We start from the raw sequence: 21,095 nt of genomic DNA on the forward strand, positions 1-21,095 counted from the left end.
TCTTCGTCGACATGACTGTCCTTGGACGCACAATACCGAGGGTGCCAGTGTTTATTGTACCGACGACAGAGTTCCGCAGAAAGATTCCTGGGCTGTTGGGCACAAATGTGCTGAGGGCAAGTCGGGACGCTCTCCATGAGAAACACGGCAGGCAGTTCCTTTCCAGGGTAAAAGAAGCGTCCGAGACATGGTATTCAGCACTTCAATGGATCAATGAAGACGGTGGTGATGTCGTTAAGAAGAATGGCGAGTTCTGTGCATTGCGGTTTAAAGGCCGTAAACCCTTCGTCGTGAAGGCTGGCACAGAGACTGACATCCCCACTGAAACCCCAAGTTTCCTTCGAGACAGATTCTTTGAAGCTTTGGTTGAAGATGCCCGATCCCCACCAGCCGGAGGTGCCCTTGTAGTTGGCAGAACATTTGTACGAGTAGAGAATTGATGGGTCCCTGTCAGAGTTGTGAATATGTCCTATCGTGATGTCGTGGTTCGTCGTAACACCCGTCTAGCAAGACTGACCATGGGTAGAGTAATCTCTTCATCAGTGAGTGACCCCCCAGGAGATTTGGTAACCTGTTGTGAGACATCCACAAATATGCCCCAACTTGATGACACCATTGATGTTGACTTTGGCTCTCTTTCACCAGAAGATAGACCACGTGTGGCCTCCTTAATTCAGGAAAACAAGGACGTATTTTCACAACACTCGCAAGATATTGGATTCACCCAGACGATAGAGCACAACATTCCATATTCCTCCGGCGCAGTATCAGGACGTGAGACGACATATTGCAGACCTCCAGCAGTCAGGCATCATCAAACCCAGCCAAAGCCCTTTTGCTTCACCGATTGTCATAGTCCTGAAGAAAGATGGCACCATCCGACTGTGCGTGGACTACAGGAGATTAAATTCAAAGACAGTTCGTGATGCGTTTCCCCTCCCGCGTATTGATGAGGCGTTAGATGCATTGGGAAAGGCAAAGTATTTCTCATGTCTTGATCTGACTTCTGGATACCATCAAGTGAAGATGTCCGAGGTGGACCAGCCAAAGACAGCATTTACATCACCAATGGGTCTTTTCGAGTTCACTCGCATGCCATTTGGTTTAGTCAATGCCCCAGCAACGTTTCAACGCCTGATGACTACTGTGTTTGGTGACATGAATTTCGAGAGCGTGTTGACTTATCTTGACGACATAATCGTTTTCAGCACTACTTTAGAGGAGCATGTCAAACGTCTCGGCCAGGTGTTCAACAGACTAAGGGAGAATGGGTTGAAGTTGAAGCCCTCCAAGTGCCACCTGTTCCAGTCCAGTGTCCACTACCTCGGTCATGTAGTGTCTGGAGAGGGCATCACAACCGACCCAGCGAAGATTTCGGCCGTTAAGGACTGGCCAGTTCCTAAGTGTAAGAAGGATGTCAGGAGCTTTTTAGGGATAACTGGTTACTACCGGAGATTCATTCACCAGTACGCCAAGATAGCAGGTCCTCTTTTTGCGTTGACAGGAGGAAAGAGAGGAGTTAAGGACCCGTGTTTCATCTGGACAACAGAATGCCAAACTGCCTTCACTAAGCTCATCGACAGCCTGACGTCGGCACCCATCTTGGCCTACCCAGACTACAGCGAACCATTTATTCTGCAGACTGATGCATCCCTGGATGGTTTGGGGGGCCGTGCTCGTCCAAAATCACAGCGGCAAGGAGCGAGTCATTGCCTATGCCAGCCGTAGTCTTTCTTCAGCTGAAACCAGGTACCCAATTCACAAGCTTGAATTCCGAGCTCTCCACTGGGCACTTTCTACCAAGTTCCGGGACTACCTCTACGGAAATAGAGTCACAACAGTAACCGACAATAACCCCCTGACGTATGTTCTTGACAAAGCTAAGCTGGATGCAACTTGTCAGCGCTGGGTGAGTGACATCGCTGTGTTTGACCTAGACATCATATATCGGCCAGGCAAGAACAACACAAATGCGGATGCTTTGTCGAGAATGACTCATGATGAGGTGGTACACACTTTAGATTTGACAGAGCAAACAGCCGTTACGAGTACTAAACCAGAAGTTGTACAGGTTGAAGTTCACACGCTAGTAGATCGATCTGAAAAGTCAGAAAGCTCAGGAGAGATCACAGGAGACCAAAAGGAGCCGGGAAGCTGTGGAACTCCCTGTGTGCAAGGTAGAAATCTCCTTCAAGCCCAACTGGATGATCCAGACATAACTCGTGTGGTTCAGTTGAAAGTGCAGAGGCAAAGTAGACTTAGCAAGAGGCAAACCACAAAGGAGTCCGCTGTTGTTCAACGGTTACTTAGAGCCTGGGATTCTCTCAGTGTTCATGACGGACTGTTATTCTACCGTAAGGAGGGTGAAAACCAAGTCCAGAATCTGCTCGTTCTTCCTCAAGCTATGAGATTGCAAGTGCTTGCTCACCTACATGATGATATGGGTCATCTTGGATTTGAAAAGGTTCTCCAACAGGTCAAGGACCGGTACTTCTGGCCAGGCATGTACACTGAGGTAAAGGTCTACATTCAAAAGTGCAAGAGGTGCACTCTCCGGAAAACCCCTGACACCAAGCGCCAGGCAGCCATGGAGAGTATCAGAACGACCCACCCCCTTGAGTTTTTGTGCCTAGACTTCTTGTCCCTAGAGAGATCAAAAGGAGGGTATGAGCATATATTGGTCGTCACAGATCATTTTACTCGATATGCACAGGCGTACCCAACTAGAGACGGAAGAGCGACTACTGTGGCAAGAGTCCTTTGGGAGAAGTTCATAGTGCATTATGGGATTCCAGAGCGGTTGCATTCTGACCAAGGGAGATGTTTTGACTCACTGGTAATTAAAAAAAATTCAAGAGCTGTGTAGCCTCCTGGGGGTGAAGAAGACCAAGACCACTCCGTACCACCCTCAAGGGAATGGAATGACAGAACGTTATAACCGCACTTTACTCTCTATGTTAGGAACCCTGGAACCAGACCAGAAGTCAACTTGGGCAACACACCTTGGAGCGCTCACACATGCTTACAATTGCAGCAAGCATGAATCAACTGGCCGATCCCCTTTCCACCTGATGTTCGGAAGAAAACCTAAGATACTCGTCGACCTACTTGTTCCAGTTTCAACGCCAGCAGTTACAGAAGCCAATGACTATCCATCCTATGTCAGACATCTCAGAAGACACATGCGGAGAGTCTACCTCGACGTTTAGGAAACGCAGAGAAGTCTAGGGCGAAACAAAAGGCCGGCTATGACAAGAAGGTCCATGAGAGCATCCTTCAGCCAGGTGACAGAGTACTCGTGGCCAATAAGTCTGTGCGTGGGAAGTGTAAGCTGAAGGACCGATGGGAAGCAATCCCTTTGTTTGTAGTCCGGAAACTGCAAGGTATCCCATCTTATGTAGTTCGGAAAGCTGGTACATCCTCCGTGAGAACGCTACATCGCAACATGCTGATGTTGTGCCCGTTTGATGTCACTCCTTCTGAAGCATCCAGTTCTGGACGAGACACAGCTCAACCATTACCAGTAGAACATGCTTCTTTAGACGAGAGTTCGGGTGTGGTCCTACCACCAGATGATTTCCAAGACACCGATGAGCAGCAATCACACACAACAGAAGGTTTCCACCCAGACGAGAGCAGCGGACCGGATGATATCCCACAAGTGGATTCACAAGGAGGAGTCCACCAGGAGACTACAAGTTGCCAAGACGTTTCGACCCCTCCGGCTACTGAAGACTCACTTGTAGAGGATTCTTCTTCGTCAGACGGTGAACTACCAGCACGCCAATTACGTAGGTCCATTAGGCCTCCCAAGCGATTTGGGGACTGCCTGTAAATCTTCATCGTTTTAAATGTCCGTTGTTGGGACATTAGAACCTCAGCAGAGCAGTTTGGAGGTGATTTCTGCATCTGAAGAATTCCAAGACCCTCAGGATGTCATTAACAGTGCCAATGAACAAACTCTAGCAACTGGGTGTAGCAGTCATTATACCCCTCTTCTTCAGACTCGTCCATCAATGACCCTTGAGACCTGAGGAGGAACACCCAGTCTATCGTCCAAAGTTCGGAGAATGGAACTAATGATATTTTAATTTGTTTTAAAGTTCTTGTTACATAATTTCAGATACGTTAGTGCAGTTGGGGAGATCATGCTCATTAGGCCTACTATGTTTCTCAAGTAAGACATTGTTGAGGACAACAATGATTTTAGCTGGGGTGAGTGTGACAGGGCTACATAATAATCATTTTTAAATGTCCATTGTTGAGGGTAACAGAGAGAAGATTACAATACATTAATTGGTATAACCCCTATATAACCATTTTCTTATTTTAGCTTCCCCCCCCCCCCCCTATAAAACCATTTTCTTATTTTAGCTTTCCCCCCCCCCGGATAACCACTTTCTCTTTTTAGCCCCCTCTGGTAAAGTAACACCTTGATGCACTCTCTAAATAGAACTTTCTAGACCAACAAAACATGTGCTAAGACTTTCCTAATGCAAGCCACACACTCAGTATGCAGACCGGCAGTAAAGAGTGAACACCACACAAAGTTCTGCTCTTGCTTCAATTTCATCTGCCCCTTGCTTGGTCTGTTGTGGAATTGGTTTTCAAAGCTATTGTGATTTAGTTTGTAACTCACTTTGATACTGTGTTGGTTTTTTTTGTTTAGGTTTTCATATTTTGGGTTTTTTATTACTAGCCTATCCTACAGTTAAAATCTGCTGGGTTTATATTAGTTTGTGATTCAATTCAAGGCCACGGTTTATTTCAACATTGTCACTCAGGGAGGACAGTCAACTCATTAGTTTTCACAAGTGTTCTTGATCTGATTTTTAGTAATTTGTGAAAACAGAGATATAAATTGTTGAATCTATCTTAAGAAGGCTTTCCAGTTAAACTTATTGTAATTGTTTGGTTTCTTCTCCATATTTCTATGTGAGTTTTTGAGTGGACCAAATAAATACAATTTTTCCTTGTTCCTTAAAGTCAGTGGTCATTGTTTCTTTTTTTTTATCAAATTGCTTCGCGTTCTTACCCTCGCTCGATCTTAGATTTACACTTCTCATTGCAAGCGAGTTCCCCAAAGCGTTTATTATCAGAAATTCAATTTTATTTAATAAATCTCCAAGTGTTCCATTTTTCCAGGTTACACATTGGTTGCCAGTCCAGCAGAGGATTGATTTTAAGATTTTAGTGCATGTGTACAATAGTGTCTATGGTACTTCACCTATTACAAGAGCTTTTTAATAAATACAACTCTGGTCGCAACTCTGATCAACCGATGATCACACACGACTTGCAATACCGTCAACCAAAAGATCTTTCGGGGACAAGTCTATTTCTGTTTCAGGGTCCAGACTTTGGAACAGTCTCCCTGTAAACCTTCGTAATGCCCCTAGTGTAAAAATGTTTAAGAAGTTTTTAAAAAACTTTCCTTTTTCCAAAGGAATTTTAATGTTGCTGGTTTATTTTATTTTTTCTTTGCAAAGCTTTTCCCATAGGTTTTCATATGTTACAAATTTTTAATATTCTTCTAATGTGCTGTTTCTTGTGCTTTTTATGTGTGTGCATAAATTTGCTTTCTATTGTATTTAATTTCAATTTTTATTGTAAAGCGCATTGGTCTATTTTGGAAATGCGCTATATAAATCTTTTTGATAATAATAATAATAATAAACCCATCTGATACTGAACCTGAACGTACAATAATAAAAGTCACGATGAAATACCGAATAAATTTAACGCCTATCATTGACGCCTATAAACACGTAGAAGAAGTGGGCAAAACGCCAGTTGTGAAGCCCTTCATTTACAATGAAATAATTGTAGCAATTGTTTTGAATTTGTTCGAGACTACATGAAATTATTTTTGTTAAGTTTTTAAAAGTGATAACCACGGATTAAAAGACGAATTGACTTACCTGTCCTTACGTATGGTTGACCATGATCAGAATGCACAAACGAATTGTGGATTTAAATACGATAAATCTTCTGCTGAAGTTCTCTACATTTACTTCCTTGTCATGTGACGCCGCATTGTACCTCCTCACCACAAATGGGACACAATGGCTGACACAGTTCACCCAAAGTGCTTGTGGTGTTTCTTTGTGTAAAAAGCCACCATTAGATTCTAGTTCAAAAGCTCATTTATTACGTGCTAGACCAAACCCGACTTAAATGATCTAAAGGAAATGTTTTTTTTCTTGACCCTCTAGAGGTTTTACAATCAGTGAATTTACAATGAAACTAATAACTGATGTTCGAACATCAGTTATTAGTTTCATTGTAAATTCACTGATGTTCGAACATCAGTTATTAGTTTCATTGTAAATTCACTGATTGTAAAACCTCTAGAGGGACAAGAAAAAACATTTCCTTTAGATCATTTAAACTTATAATTTGTATGTCAATAGGAGACTTTCCAACGCTAGGCGGCAGCAGATATACCGGGTAAATTTCCATTGTTTACGTAGTTCTGAACATGCGCATAATTCTGAGAACAATGGATTTACCCGGTAAGTCTGCTGCCCTCTATCGTCCCAGAAAGTCTCCCATTGCAGCCATCAAAATAAACACGTAATTGTTTCATTGTAAATGGTAATAAAACAGAGGATGCATCGTGATCCTAATCACTGTAGAACTCAGGCTTGGGGAAACATCTGAACAACGTGCCTGTTATGTGAACCTGAAACACCAGGGTTAGTCGCTACTCTATCATTATGTCAAGTGTTCTGTTTTTTGTTTTGTTTTTACTCTAAGCTGATAAATTGTGCACTTTACATTAAAACCATGGAACTTATAGCCTATGGTTATGTAGAGAAGGCAAAACTGATACACCTTCCAAGTGTAGAGAGCTGGATACTCAGTGTTAATTGCCCCCCCCCCCCCTTTTAATTTTGTAATAGAACTTTGACCCTACCTTTAGAATTAATAGATCAGTCCAAGATTGCCACATCAGCAGAAATACTCTGGACAGGATGTTGGTCTGGTCATTCTTATACTAGTGATGACCAGTAACAGACATTAAAGGAGTTTCTTCTAGATATATATCGTGACAGTGGTTTTCCGTTATTCTTTACAGGTATGTCGATTTTATATTTCTTTATTAATTCCATTGTGCTTTTTAATAGAACTATCTAGATCATTGAACTTCATTATTTGATTTGTGTTATGAACTTGATCAAGACAATGTCACTTGAAGACAGTTGGGAGTTTTCACTCCAAGATTACAAGATCAAGAAAGGATTTGTTTCAGACTTGGAAGACAGTTGAAATGTAGTTTAGAGTTTCCTTTGTTCAGTCATAATGGACAGTGATAATGATTTGATTTAGATGAAGTGAAATTGCTTTCTTTAAATACTGCTTGGACTTTATTTAGTATTACATCTTCAGTAAAGTAAGTACATAGGTTAAAGATTGACAAGTACTTAATGTTTTGATAATGGTTGATGTAACGTGATTCTTATACCAGTGATGACCAGTAACATACATTAAAGGAGTTTCTTCTAGATATATATCGTGACAGTGGTTTTCCATTATTCTTTACAGTGGTCATCAACCCGATTTTAATGTGCTCCGTTTAGATTGCCAGTTTGGTAGTTTGGCGGGTGCAACAGTTAAACACAATACAAACATTTGTTTTCTGTCCAGGGACCACCAGAATTTGCACCTCGTATGGCGGTCATCTTGGATTTCAAAATGACTGACATTTTAGACATGTTTTGCTCCTTAACTAGTTATACAGATATCGAGACAGTTGAAATGCATAAACCTACATTTAAGGGGTGTGACAAAATGTTTCAAACATAAGTAGCGGTTATCTTGAAATCCTAGAAGTGACCGCCAGCGCCAGACTATTTTGCTAAATTTCTCAATAAGTAAAGTAAAGGCGTCAATACAGTTTTAACACCTATAGGAAACAAGTGCCACGACCGAGACTCGAACACATACTCTGCAATAAGAAACACCAAAGCTTGTGAGTATGGTTGGCGGTCGCTCGGTTATGTTTATGTATGAACCTGCAAAATAGAAACTGTAATTCATAAATACCTCAGACACAGTTTCGCTATTCCTATTCGTGGAGAGCGCGTCACGTGGGTGTGTATAAACCTTTGTTTATGACCGGTAAAAAGTGTTAATTCATGGGCGTGACACGCGACCTTGCACCTGTTCTTATGAGACAGTTGTTTCTTCATTCCTATTGGTCGAGAGCAACGGCTAAACAGTTGTGCCACATCACACGATACGCGCGACGCGCACAGCATTCCCGTATAAGGAGTTGTTTACCCGAGGGCGGCGGAGGGCTTTACCATTTCATAGCTGGAGGGGTGTTGTGTTGAAAGAAATAATTGAACAATTATAGTTTTTGCATTTATTTTACTATTTGACCAAAAAGTGATGATGTTTTTTACCGAAAAGGTATTTATGAATGGGAATCAAAGTGTGTTGAATCGGTTTTCAACTACTGGTTTAAACCTGCCGAGGCCTGGTTCTTAATAATTTACCTCGACTTCGTCTTGGTAAAATTATCAAGAACCAGGCCTCGTTGGGATTAAACCACTCGTTGAAAACCTCGTCACCACACATTGATTCCCTTGTTGTACTAAAACGGAACCATCGCGATGCATCGCAATGCATCGGCTTAATTGATGAAGTGTTTAAGAATAAATGAATTTACTCTTCCAAAACCAACGATTAACCCTTTAAATGATAATGCTTCATTTGTGATTCCGAATAAACATGAAAATATCGAAATCAACAATGGCTAAAACCAGTTTAATCGCTACCTTTGCCTCCTTGTGTCACTCTTTTGAACTGCCGAACACTTATCATCTACGATTGAACCAACCTTTGAAACGATACAAAAAGATACCATAGCCCTTCATGTTATCATCCAAAAGCTAAACTGAAAGTGGCCTGTTCAGTGTGATTGTGTTAAACGACTGTTGTTTTTTATCGTGAAGGGTTGATAAGAATTGGTTTGGATTCACTATTTACGTATAACGGTACACATGGTCCCATGTTTCACTATGATGCGTCATAACGGGTAGATGTAGGAATCATGAATAAGAACAAGAGGTTTCCTCACCCAAGGATGGAATGTGCAGTCAAATTTTAAACACTCAGATTTCGTAATAGAAAATACTGGAATTATTGTTGTTGTTTTTCAATTGACAACAAAACGAGTGACAAGAGTGACAAAAGCTGGAGTGAAGAGAAAATTATAATTATTTGTTTGAGTTATAATAAACGCCCTTTAACCGATCAAATTGGTCTTGCGATCGATCCACTCGCCTCCAGGTCCCAGTTCGAATCCGGGGCGGGGTTGACAAATTTTCAACTATACAATTAATGAAGTTAATGGAGTTGGTCCAGAGGAATACTCGCTCGCCTCCGGAGTCGGAGGTCCCTGGTTGGAATCCGGGAAGGGGTTGAACAAAAATAATGTTTTTACAAGTCAGATTTCAAAAAGTGATTGGCGATCTCTAAAATGAAGCAAGCATCCTGGCAAGGAAGTATCTTGTCTCGTGCAAACAGTTACTGTCACCAATGCAAAGATCTCCCAGAAGGCAGATGAGAAGATTGCCGAGGAGGTTGCAAGGATCAGAGAGGAAGAGAACAAACTGATGGTAGAATTAGCCCAGACATATATAGACAAAGCCACACAAATATAAACTGCACTAACCACAAATAACAATGAAATTACAATAATAAATAATCTCAACTCAAATAAAATCAACTCATGGAATAAGTGAACTTTGAAAAATGTTTGTCTCATTGAAAAAAAATTGTTACAAGACCTCAAAGACTGCACAGAGACACAACTCAAACAATAAGTGCCACGAGAACTTTCTTACATTGTCTTCGGACTTTGAAGATGGTCCGATATCGTTTTGGAGACTGAGAATAAAATAACAGAACAATAAAGAAAAACATTTCACAAGACTCGGGAAAGTACTGAGTGTACAGTGCTAACACACATCGGTGTATGGGTAAAAACCAAAAGTAATATTCTTTATCCCCGATGCAAATTTAACATCTATTATATAGAAATAGCTGCTTCATTAACATAATGCAACAGGCCTTGACGTATCTTTTCGACAGATCCGGCAGAGCAACAACAACTCCTAGTTTGGTCATGATCGCTTGATTGGCATCATCGGTTTAAAAACCCTTGCAACACATGACGCCATTTGAGCTGGTTAACACAAGGTCACTCATTAGACCATCCTGTGTGCAAAGTCATTTAAGATGGGGGCGAGTATAGTTGATGTCAGGAGAATAAAACTTGCAATTCAAACATATAGTCAACTGTTTGACAAAAACCAAGAAAAAGACATTGAGAAAACATTCTGCAAAATGTTTTACTTTGAATTCGTTATTTTCTTCTAATCTAAATTGTCATACTACACCACAACTTTTATATGCAGACTCAAAATCATAATAAGTCAAGGTCTTTTTTCAAACTCTATTTTTATAATACTCTTATTGTTATAATATTTATGTATTTTATATTTATTAAATTATGGCTTTTATATTTGATTCCTCTGCGCCGTTTCTTTGTGTGACTCGATGCGGTCGTGTTTTTATTGACAATTTAGGGATCAAAATGTTGGTGACCAAACTGCTAGGTGTTGTTGGACACCTACCGGAGGGACACCTACCGGAGGGACACCTACCGGAGGGACACCTACCGGAGGGACACCTACCGGAGGGACACCTACCGGAGGGACACCTACCGGAGGGACACCTACCGGAGGGACACCTACCGGAGCGACACCTACCGGAGGGACACCTACCGGAGCGACACCTACCGGAGGGACACCTACCGGAGCGACACCTACCGGAGGGACACCTACCGGAGGGACACCTACCGGAGGGACACCTACCGGAGGGACACCTACCGGAGCGACACCTACCGGAGCGACACCTACCGGAGCGACACCTACCGGAGCGACACCTACCGGAGCGACACCTACCGGAGGGACACCTACCGGAGGGACACCTACCGGAGGGACACCTACCGGAGCGACACCTACCGGAGGGACACCTACCGGAGGGACACCTACCGGAGGGTCACCGCGATGCCCCCCTACTTGGAGCTAGTGGCAAGACAAATGCTACAAGGAGCATGATACCAACGCTACATGGGAAGAGGGCAAGCAGATTTGTGTTGAGTTGGGTGGGGTGATGGTTGTCCCTCAATCCGAAGAAGAGTTACAACACCTCGTCAACATGAGCAGTGACCAATGGTTCTGGATTGATTGCAACGACCTTGAAGTTGAAGGTTTGTACACAATTCTAGAAATGATGTTCAATACATTATAGTATTTATTAGCATTGTAGTTATGATAAACACACGGACAAACAGTCCATGACAACGCTAATCGTTGTTCTATTTGCTTTTTCTAAAACATTATAATGGAAAGGTATGGTGTGTTTATTGAAAAGAGGGTGAAAACTTGAATCTATTCCAGAACAAAAACAGTATGTATACTTTCCATACGATCACGCTCCAAACAGTCGATGTAATTAGACTTTTCATTTCTGATTGACTTTGTTTAGGTACCTGGGTGTGTCATGATGGTGAGGGTACTTTTGACGAGCAGACAAGAGATGGGAAGATGGTCAGCCAAATAGTGTCGGCGGCAATGAAAACTGCGCTGCTGGTCGTACTTGAGGCTGGTTCGATATTCCTTGTGATCACGAAGACCCAGTGATGTTAATCTGCCAGCGCCCCGTATCAACAGCACTGTAGCTCCTGTGAAAGATCACTCATTATTCTGAACTTAGTAGTTGTTACGAACATCAAAGAAGCACATCGCCTATACAGAACTTGGCCTGGTTCGATAGGATTGGCAAGATTTGTGAACATTCTTATAATCGTTAGAAGTTAAGTATATACCAGTAATCAGACATGCCCGATTGACATGGTCTATTACTATACAAGTATCGACTACTTCGAGTGCTATGGTGAAAACTACTTCTCCAGAGGTGATCTCCAGAGCGTTCTATTTTCCCGAGGCGCAACCGTGGAAAAATGGAACGGTCCGGAATTTGAGTTTTGACCATAGCACGTGTATAAAAGCAGTCAATTTTGTTTTATAACATCCTAATACACGTGACGTTCGTACGCGCGTTTCAGATACACAGATGCACATCTGCTTGGTTCGAGTTGGGTAAAAAAGACGTCTGGGTACCGCACGCGCAATGTACTAAATTTAGTATAGACATACATGACTGCTATGAGAGACACAGTTTAAGTTATAGGCCAAATGTGATGTCAAAACCATGAATATGCCCGAAGCCAAGCTGAGGGCAAAGTCATGGTTTGGCATCACCGAGGGCTTATTATTTTACTTGTGCCCCGATTATTAAGCAGGCAATAATTAATCAACAGACCCTGACTACTGTGACACGGAACGCTAGTCGTACAAAACAAAACAGTACACATGAGCGACCTGTATGCGACCGTTATTTTCAGGGCGGGCACGGTTAACTATGACGTCATCTTGACGAAAAAAGGGGGGCCATCTATTTCAATTACTTTAATTTTTAACCAATCAGATTAGAGGATTCCATGTATGAGGTATATTATCTTTACTATTGCGTGGCAAACGACTTTTACACGGCCGCCGGTTTTCTTGGAAAACTAAGACATATCATTAGTGACGCACACTAAACCCACGAAAATGCAGAAAAGGTCTTTATGATTATTGGACTCGAAATCTCCAGTTAGAAGACACTTTCTACATATTCATGTGCACCAGAATACTGCAGTTTTATAGTGTAAAGACTCAAAGTAATATACTTGTTCTCCTACAATTGTCAAACTGTCTCTTCAACAATTTTCCATAAGAGTATACATGGCTGCAGTATAGACGATGCATTGGACCTCTGACGTCACACGAAAACCACAACATGCTTCGCGCGCATACCGCCGGGCAAAACCTTTGTGTTTTGGTAGCCAGCTAGAAAGGGTATCACAATTTCTTGATTTGTGTAATTCATAATCATAGACGTCAAACCAATGTTTGTATGAGAGAGATTGGCTGTTGCCAGCTTGGTGTTTATATCCCCTTGTGGGGGTTTGCCGAGTTCCCTTGATGGGAAGATCATCTAAACAAACAAACAAACAAACAAACTGTTTTCAGAAGCAAAACCTCAGATTTCTTGGGTTTTTTTTATCAGATGCTGCCTTGACGTGAATGGGAGTTGTTCTATTTCTATATCCATGGTTATACCATGTTATACAAAGGAAACATTTTGTTAAGAGCCATTCAGCCATGATGGCAGACAAATTGATATCAGAAGTATATACTCCAAAGCATTAAGTGATGAATACATTGCAGTATAATAGAATCGGTTTAATCAGATGGAATTTAGAAGATGCTTTTTATTACCGAATGCTTTGACTTGGAAGTTGATGCTTTTACTTTTTGCCAGTACCCGTTAGTGTTTACTACTTTTTATTCATACGACCCAATGTTCGGACTTATTTTGTTCTCACGTCAGGCGCGTTGATAGCCAGCTTTCTGACAGCTCTCTCTGGAAACATAACAGTATTTAAAAGCAATACCAACTAATGTTAAATTAGTGTTTTAATGCGTAAAGTGTTCTAATGCGTAAAATGAAATTAATCATTGATTTATTGATGTATATGGTGGTTGAATGGGTCCAGATGGGAAATTCGTACTTATTATGGTTTGATAAACGTTCACCCTCTGATTGTTTTTCGTCTGCTAAACGTAGGCTAGAGGTTCCTGAATGTTTAACAATATTACTCCATACATACCTGTAGAATTAAAGTAAGACGTTTGTAATGATATATAACTCTGAAACAACTGGAGTTGTCTTTTGCTTATAAATCTTAATATAACCGTTCAAAGTCGCAAGAGTCGAATATAAACTATTTTCAACGTTGATGGCGCTTTTGTGGCGTTGGCTACTCCGCCCCGCTGGCATGTTTTTATTTTACACCGCAGCGAGGAGTTGTGTACCGTAACACTGCAAATTCCTGTCTTGAGGTGAGACTACGCTGTTGCTACCGTCGCTATGCACATGTTCCCTATTGGATGACTATTTCAAAAGGGGTAAGTAATCCCATATAAATATGGTAGTTTCCTAGCTAAAGACTACAGTTGGCAGTTAAAGTAAAAAAACTAGTTAAAGTCACCTGGAAGTGGTATTTTTTCAAAATAAAGCTTTTGTCACTAATATAATTTTTATGTGTTTTGATGAGTGGAGTGTGAATAACCAGTTAACTAAGGTTTTAAAAAGTCAGTTCTTATGTTAATTACAAATTTAACAGTAGACCCCGACCCGAGAGGGCGCTATTCGTGACGTCAATCGAGGCAGACTTTGCCTGTAATGCGTAGAGTAAACACAATTGCAAAGTACATGTACGGACCAAGTCGTGAGTTTGTAAGTTTCAAAAAAAAATATTGTTGTTTTTTCCGCCAATGCCGACCAGGTGTATTGCTGCTGAATGCAGAAAAACACTTTTTGAAATGTACCAACTCACGACTTGGACGTACATGTACTTTGCACGTGTGTTTACTATACGCATTGCAGGCAAAGTCTGCCTCGATTGACGTCACAAAAGGGGTAGGCGGAGTCAGCCCCCCAAACAACTTCATATATTTTTTAAACATATAAATCGGACAAACAATTACTAAAAAAATTGTTTTATTGTTCGTAAGCATATACTCTTATGTTTGAAAGAAAAACAATTGTATTTCCAGGTGACTTTAAGACACATGGACTTCAATACCACTTTCACCCTTTAATTCCATCTGTATACTGTTTGATTCATATCACCCATCTGCCCATCATCCTATTTCCAATGGCAATATTTTGTCGGATTCATCACTCTAGATCTCACCTGCATTGTTCCACTCGGAGACTACCCTCTCCCGTTAATGGTATGCCCCGAACGTCGTTTCCGTCGCGCCGTAGCATGTAGTCGCTCTTCACTGGCGGTAATTATTACAATGAGCAAACCGTCTTCGCTCTACTGTGATTATTTATCAAGGTTTTTTTTTTACTCCCCCACCTCTCTCCTCTCACTCATATCGCGTCGGTTGTGAGAAGGCTTTGAGAACATACACTATTCCGCGGGAGGTCGCCGTGTATAGCTACGGGGAAAAACAGCGCCACTGATACACAAGTGCATTATTATACGACTATAGGGACTGCACTATTTTGATTCAGTCCACTTTGCATCGCGGCTGGCTTTTCCTGCGTTTTGGCTTCCGCTACTTCGACTCGTTGAATCTCAGGATTTATTTTTTCGTGGAAAATTACTGTTGGAGGCAATATTTTGCAATAAGGAGATATCCAGCCTGTGTTTGTATGCCTGGCATCATTGAGTACATCGCAGGGTCGCATTGTGCAGGTAAGACCTAGGCATCAGCGGCCATCTTGAGCATCTACTTTTGGATGCAGGGATGGACTCGTTTGTTTGTGAGTGAAAGTAGGATTGAACTACTTTAATTTAATTTGTGTTCTTAATATCTCATAACCGCACAGTGGCATTGGTTTAATGCGGCAAATGTAACACTGATTGTTCTGACTTGACTCTCGGCAGCCATCCAGTGTTCCTTTAACTGCGCAGAGGTGACGTACCTAATTAAGCTGGCGTAACAATTGAGCGTAATATTCGTCACGCACAGTCGCTTTTTATCTTCATGCTTATTATAGCATAGTAATGTATTTGTAAGGAGGAAATGCATTGCACAATTAGAGATATTATAGTCATTCATCAGCCACTGATCTGCCACTGCATTTCTGCATCTGCAGCTCGTTGATGATTTCGGTCTGCAGAGTTTTCACACATCTGGTACTGATATGCCTCTGTTATTGCCACTGCAGCAGTAAAAGCCATCTGCATGTATCTGTATTGCCACTGATGATTGCTCATAGAACTGAGTCTGTCGCTGCTAATCAGTTCTGCTGCTCTAGCATTAATACTGATGTTGCTGCTGACCTGTGGTACATGCGTCAAGACTCATGATATTGAATTTGCTGCTGAAATGCTTGGTTGATATTATGCTGAAGACGATCAGAGCATACTGATCGAAACGTCGAGTTGAAACCAACAGTTCTTTTCAGAACCACCCCAACTCATTAAAAGATATAGTCATTGTATGGTGTTACCGCAAACCTTTCCATTAGATATCATGCTGTTGTATCACGAGTCTGATAGAGCTGCTTAGCTAATGCTGCTTCTAATGCTGTCGTTTCGCTACCGTGTTTCTAGTTGATATTACCGTCCGCCTTGCTTTTTCCCATTGCTGCATCTTTCCGCAATGTACATGTACTTGTTGCATTCCGTTAGTGCTATTTAGCTTTTGTCAAACTGTATAGGCCTACGCTTCACATATTTTTCTCTGCAATTAAAGGCAGTGGACACTATTGGTAATTGTAAAAGATTATCAATCAATCAATCAATCAATCAGTTTATTTCCACAGTTTCAAAATCACAATCAGTGTATCTCAACATATGCATCACAAAAAAACCTGTGAAAATTTGAGCTCAATCGGTCATCGAACTTGCGAGATAATAATGAAAGAAAAAAACACCCTTGTCACACAAAGTTGTGTGCTTTCAGATGCTTGATTTCGAGACCTCAAGTTCTAAATCTGAGGTCTCGAAATCAAATTCATGGGAAAATTACTTCTTTCTCGAAAACTATGGCACTTCAGAGGGAGCCGTTTCTCACAATGTTTTATACCATCAACCTCTCCCCATTACTCGTCACCAAGTAAGGTTTTGTGATAATAACTACTTTGAATAATTACCAATAGTGTCCACTGCCTTTAACAATATTCTCTGAAACAAATTCCTGAAGTTTAAAAGGATTCCCTTTTTTAAAACGATTAAGAACAGAAGACTTCGCTTTTGTAAAGCACTACGACGGTGGCAATTTCGGAGTGCAGACAAAACAAAACTCAAAACGATACATCAAGCATGCACACAGTAAGAAACAAACACCAATGTTGAAGACATACAATCTCGATACGTGCGTCATAATTGACGTACGGGAAAAACGTTATAATGGAAAACACATTTTTTTATATATTTTTTTAAATTTATTTTTTACAAACAATCACAATTTTATATGGGATTTGAGGCATTGCATGGTGAGGTATCAATATATATATATATATATATTTGGTTTGCGGTAACACCATGTGTGTATCTACCTGCCAAAAAACACAATTTTGATGCAAGTTTTTCTAACATTTATTGAAACCGACTCGCGGATGTTTAGGAATGAACATCACCATCGAACTATATTAATTGACTAATTGTCGGCAATGAAATGTCGTTATGATTAATATCGAGTTATTTCTAATTTGAAATCTGAGAGGCTGAAAGATCTTACTTAAATTAAGTAGATATATAAAGCAATTAAACTTATTCATGAGACATCATGAAGTATTTCGAGCCCAAAGCGTGTTCGTGAACAGCCCTATTTGCTTAACGTTTATGATTTCTTAAAATATGACTATAAGCATTCCAAATATTAAATAATTCAGTTTGCCTGATAATCAATTACTTGGCACTTAAGGCATGATAAGGACAAGTAATATGTATTATATGTTTAAAGGCACTGGACACGTTTGGTAATTACTCAAAATGTGTTTGCATAAAAAAAAAAGTGTTTTGTTACGAGAAATAATGATATTGTGATGAACAGCTCCCTCTGAAGTAACACAGTTTTTAGGAACAAGGTAATTACTCAACAAAATTATTTAATCTGAAAAAAAACTTCAGACCTGAAGCTTTTCCCGGGCAACTGAATCACACAATGTGCAATAAGGGTGTTTTGTTTTTCTTTCAATATTTTCTTGCATATCCAACGACCATTTGAGACCAAATTGTGTTGTTTATGCATGTGAGAATACTGGTCTGACAACTACTAAACGTTTCCCAGTGCTTTTAATTTAGCCGTGACAATCCTGACGCAAACCCACCATCGACCTGTGAACTTGGTTATCTCAGTTGGTGGTATCAACAACAAAATAACTAATTCAATATTTATCATGTCGTTGTCTATTCACAATCAAATAGCTTTAGGGGGTATCCACTTGTATCATCATTTCAAACGGGGTATTTTTCCCTGAAATAATTTGGATAATGATAAGCGGTCTTCTTAAATACGAACTTCCTAATAATGTGATCATTTTCATCCCTTGCAATCAAAATAAACCGTGATGCCTGGTTCATGATGAATCTGAAATGTAGTATTTGATAATGCTATGTCATTGATCCGTGTATTATGAAATGTCATCTCGCCTTAGGCTGACAGCACGAGATTGGGTTACGTATTAAACAACAAACCAGGGAATCAATGTGTGATGAAGAGGTTTTCAACTAGTGGTTTAATCCCAACGAGGCCTGGTTCTCGATAATTTTACCGAGACGAAGTCGAGGTAAATTATCCAGAATCAGGCCTCGGCGGGTTGAAACCACTAGTTGAAAACCGATTCAACACACTTTGATTCCCATTCATAAATACCTTTTCTGTCAAAAAACATCAACACTTTTTGGTAAAAAAGTAAAATAATGCAAACATTACAATTATTGTATGATTTCTTTCAACACAACACCCCTCCAGCTATGAAATGATAAGGAGATTGCTGTGCGCGTCGTGCGTATCGCGTGATGTGGCACAACTGTTCTCGACCAATAGGAATGAAGAAACTGTCCTGCTCACAACCGGTCATAAACACTGGTCATTATCAAAGGTTTAAACACCCCACGTGACGCGCTCTCCATCAATAGGAATAGCGAAACTGTCTGAGGTATTTATGATTGTTAAGTTACATTAAATGCATGTATGGTCCTAGATTCGGAAGAACTCAAAGCACTGTAACTTTTGATAGTAAACACTACTTTGAGAAAGGATTCCCTTCGACCTTCGACCGACAAGTTAACCGTTGATGGTATTCAGAAGTGTAAACTGCATGTCACGCACATTGACCGTAAAACGATGTCCTGTGGCACATGTTGTACTGACTCCGTTTTCAGGTGTTTTCTTCTATATTTTCTCAACTCTGTCTTTTATTAAAACCAATAAACGGTTTAATGTCATTATTTTACAGAATGAATTAAATCTGCGTACTATTCGACTCACTGTGATGTACACTGCACCCACCGACAGAAACTAAACCGTTTAAGGGCTAGCAAATGGAATGAATCCCCAAACGAATGGTGCAAACCCAGGGACAACGGCAACCCAAGCTCAAATGGAGGCTGGAAGTGTCGTGAGACCCCGCCCTCCGGTGCCTAAACCAGCACCGCCACCACCACCGCCGGCTTCTACTGCCATTACCCAACAGGCAGCACGCCGTAAACTAACACGACCTCCCCGCCTAGAAAGTGTGTCCGAGAGTGAGAATAGCGACAAGTCTTACGTTGACTCCCCAGCGAGCTCCGATTCCTTCGGCATCAAGTCCTACTTGCATAAGTTCTACGAGGAGGATCCAGCCTTCAAGGACCGTGATGACATCTACTGCGAGGATGAGGAGCATCCGCTTGTTGATCTTGCAGCAAGGAAGCGACGTCGACTCGGTGCGTGCTGCTCTACCGTGTGGTGGAAGGCTGGTGCTTGGGTTGGCCTTAATATTCTCATCTTAGCTATCCTAGCTCTTATCGTGGGCTACTTCATCAATCCACATCAAGAGATTTTGGGATACAATGACGATGTTCCAGTAGTTGACGAGGAGGCTCGTCTGTTCAATCGAAAACTTGATTCAGCGAAGTTAGCGGGTCTGATCATGATGTGTATCGGGGGGTTAGTCATAGCTATTTCTCTCCTCATACCGAGCTTTTCGTTTGCTACTGATGATGAGGAGTACTGCCGAGATGAGATAAGAGTTGATGCCGAGAATACATTCCCACCTTTTATGCCTGTTGCTACCCAGCAAGAATCAGCAGACGACGGAATACCGTACACATCGGCGGTAACCAATGTACAACCAGAGCGAGTTAAAGGCGAGTCGGTTGTAGCAGGAAAGGGCATTGTTAGCGTTCAAAACTGAACCACATTCCAAAAAACAACGCACAGATTTCAACCCGAGGAACATTTATTCCTACTAGACTAGAAGGTCAGCCTATAGTGTCGAACATGTTTCGCTACAAGTGGCGTCTTCACTTCAACGAACGTCTTGAATTGCCTAAAACCACCACGTAAATGCAATGAACTCAAGGGTTAAAACAAAACAAATAGATGAGGCAAATTACGGTCATTATTGTGAGTGCGCCATATTTGAGTTTAGGTTACTACAACACCCCGTTGTTGTAATTTTCCCTGGACTCATCTCTAACAGCCTTTAACGATTAAAACAAAAACGTGTGTTTTTTAACAAAAAAGGTGTGCTTTAAAACAAGGCAGTTCCAGGTTCAGCATTCGTTTGATAACTTTAAACATCATAATCAATGTGTTGCTGCCAAGTAGTGTATGAGTCGAATCTTTACAGAACTAAAGCTAATGGAACCTTCCCATCAAATATGTTAATTACATCCACGCATGCGTATAGACCCTTATCGCTTGTGTACATTAGCTGTGTACAAAACAGCGCGATGTTCCCTAATTTTGCCAACCAAAATGTTAGTGCGCAAGCGCTATGCACAATTTAAATATTTCATGGGAAGGGTCTATTGTCTTTGATTTTCGTCGTGCATTCATGCAACACCTACCGTATACGAATATCTAGCGGTTTGATCATTCATGGAACACCTACCGTATCCGAAAATCTAGCGGTTTGATCATTTATGTAACACCTACCGTATACGAATATCTAGCGGTTTGATCATTCATGGAACACCTACCGTATCCGAAAATCTAGCGGTTTGATCATTCATGTAACACCTACCGTATACGAATATCTAGCGGTTTGATCATTCATGCAACACCTACCGTATACGAATATCTAGCAGTTTGATCATTCATGGAACACCTACCGTATCCGAAAATCTAGCGGTTTGATCATTCATGTAACACCTACCGTATACGAATATCTAGCGGTTTGATCATTTATGTAACACCTACCGTATACGAATATCTAGCGGTTTGATTATTCAT

The 21,095-nt window shown here is 41.1% G+C and overlaps 2 protein-coding genes across 5 annotated transcripts in view; one reads left to right on the top strand and one right to left on the bottom strand.

Annotated features, from left to right (window-relative positions):
* Window positions 1-5,999, bottom strand: part of LOC117304455 (receptor-type tyrosine-protein phosphatase T-like) — a 51,414-nt gene extending 45,415 nt beyond the window's left edge. For all 4 annotated transcript variants that reach the window (XM_033788924.1, XM_033788923.1, XM_033788922.1 and 1 more), the window contains exon 1: window positions 5,922-5,999. The gene's annotated coding sequence lies outside the window, so the exon portion shown is untranslated. The remainder of the gene's footprint in view (window positions 1-5,921) is intronic.
* A 9,044-nt stretch (window positions 6,000-15,043) lies between these two features.
* Window positions 15,044-20,599, top strand: LOC117304900 (neurensin-1-like). Its single transcript, XM_033789547.1, has 2 exons — window positions 15,044-15,397; window positions 19,114-20,599. Exon 2 carries the CDS (start codon window positions 19,204-19,206, stop codon window positions 20,050-20,052), a length of 849 nt encoding a protein of 282 aa, XP_033645438.1. The 5' UTR covers window positions 15,044-15,397; window positions 19,114-19,203; the 3' UTR covers window positions 20,053-20,599.
* The last annotated feature ends 496 nt before the right edge of the window (window positions 20,600-21,095 follow it).

Source organism: Asterias rubens, chromosome 21 (assembly GCF_902459465.1).
Source record: "Asterias rubens chromosome 21, eAstRub1.3, whole genome shotgun sequence".
Lineage (NCBI taxonomy): Eukaryota > Metazoa > Echinodermata > Asteroidea > Forcipulatida > Asteriidae > Asterias > Asterias rubens.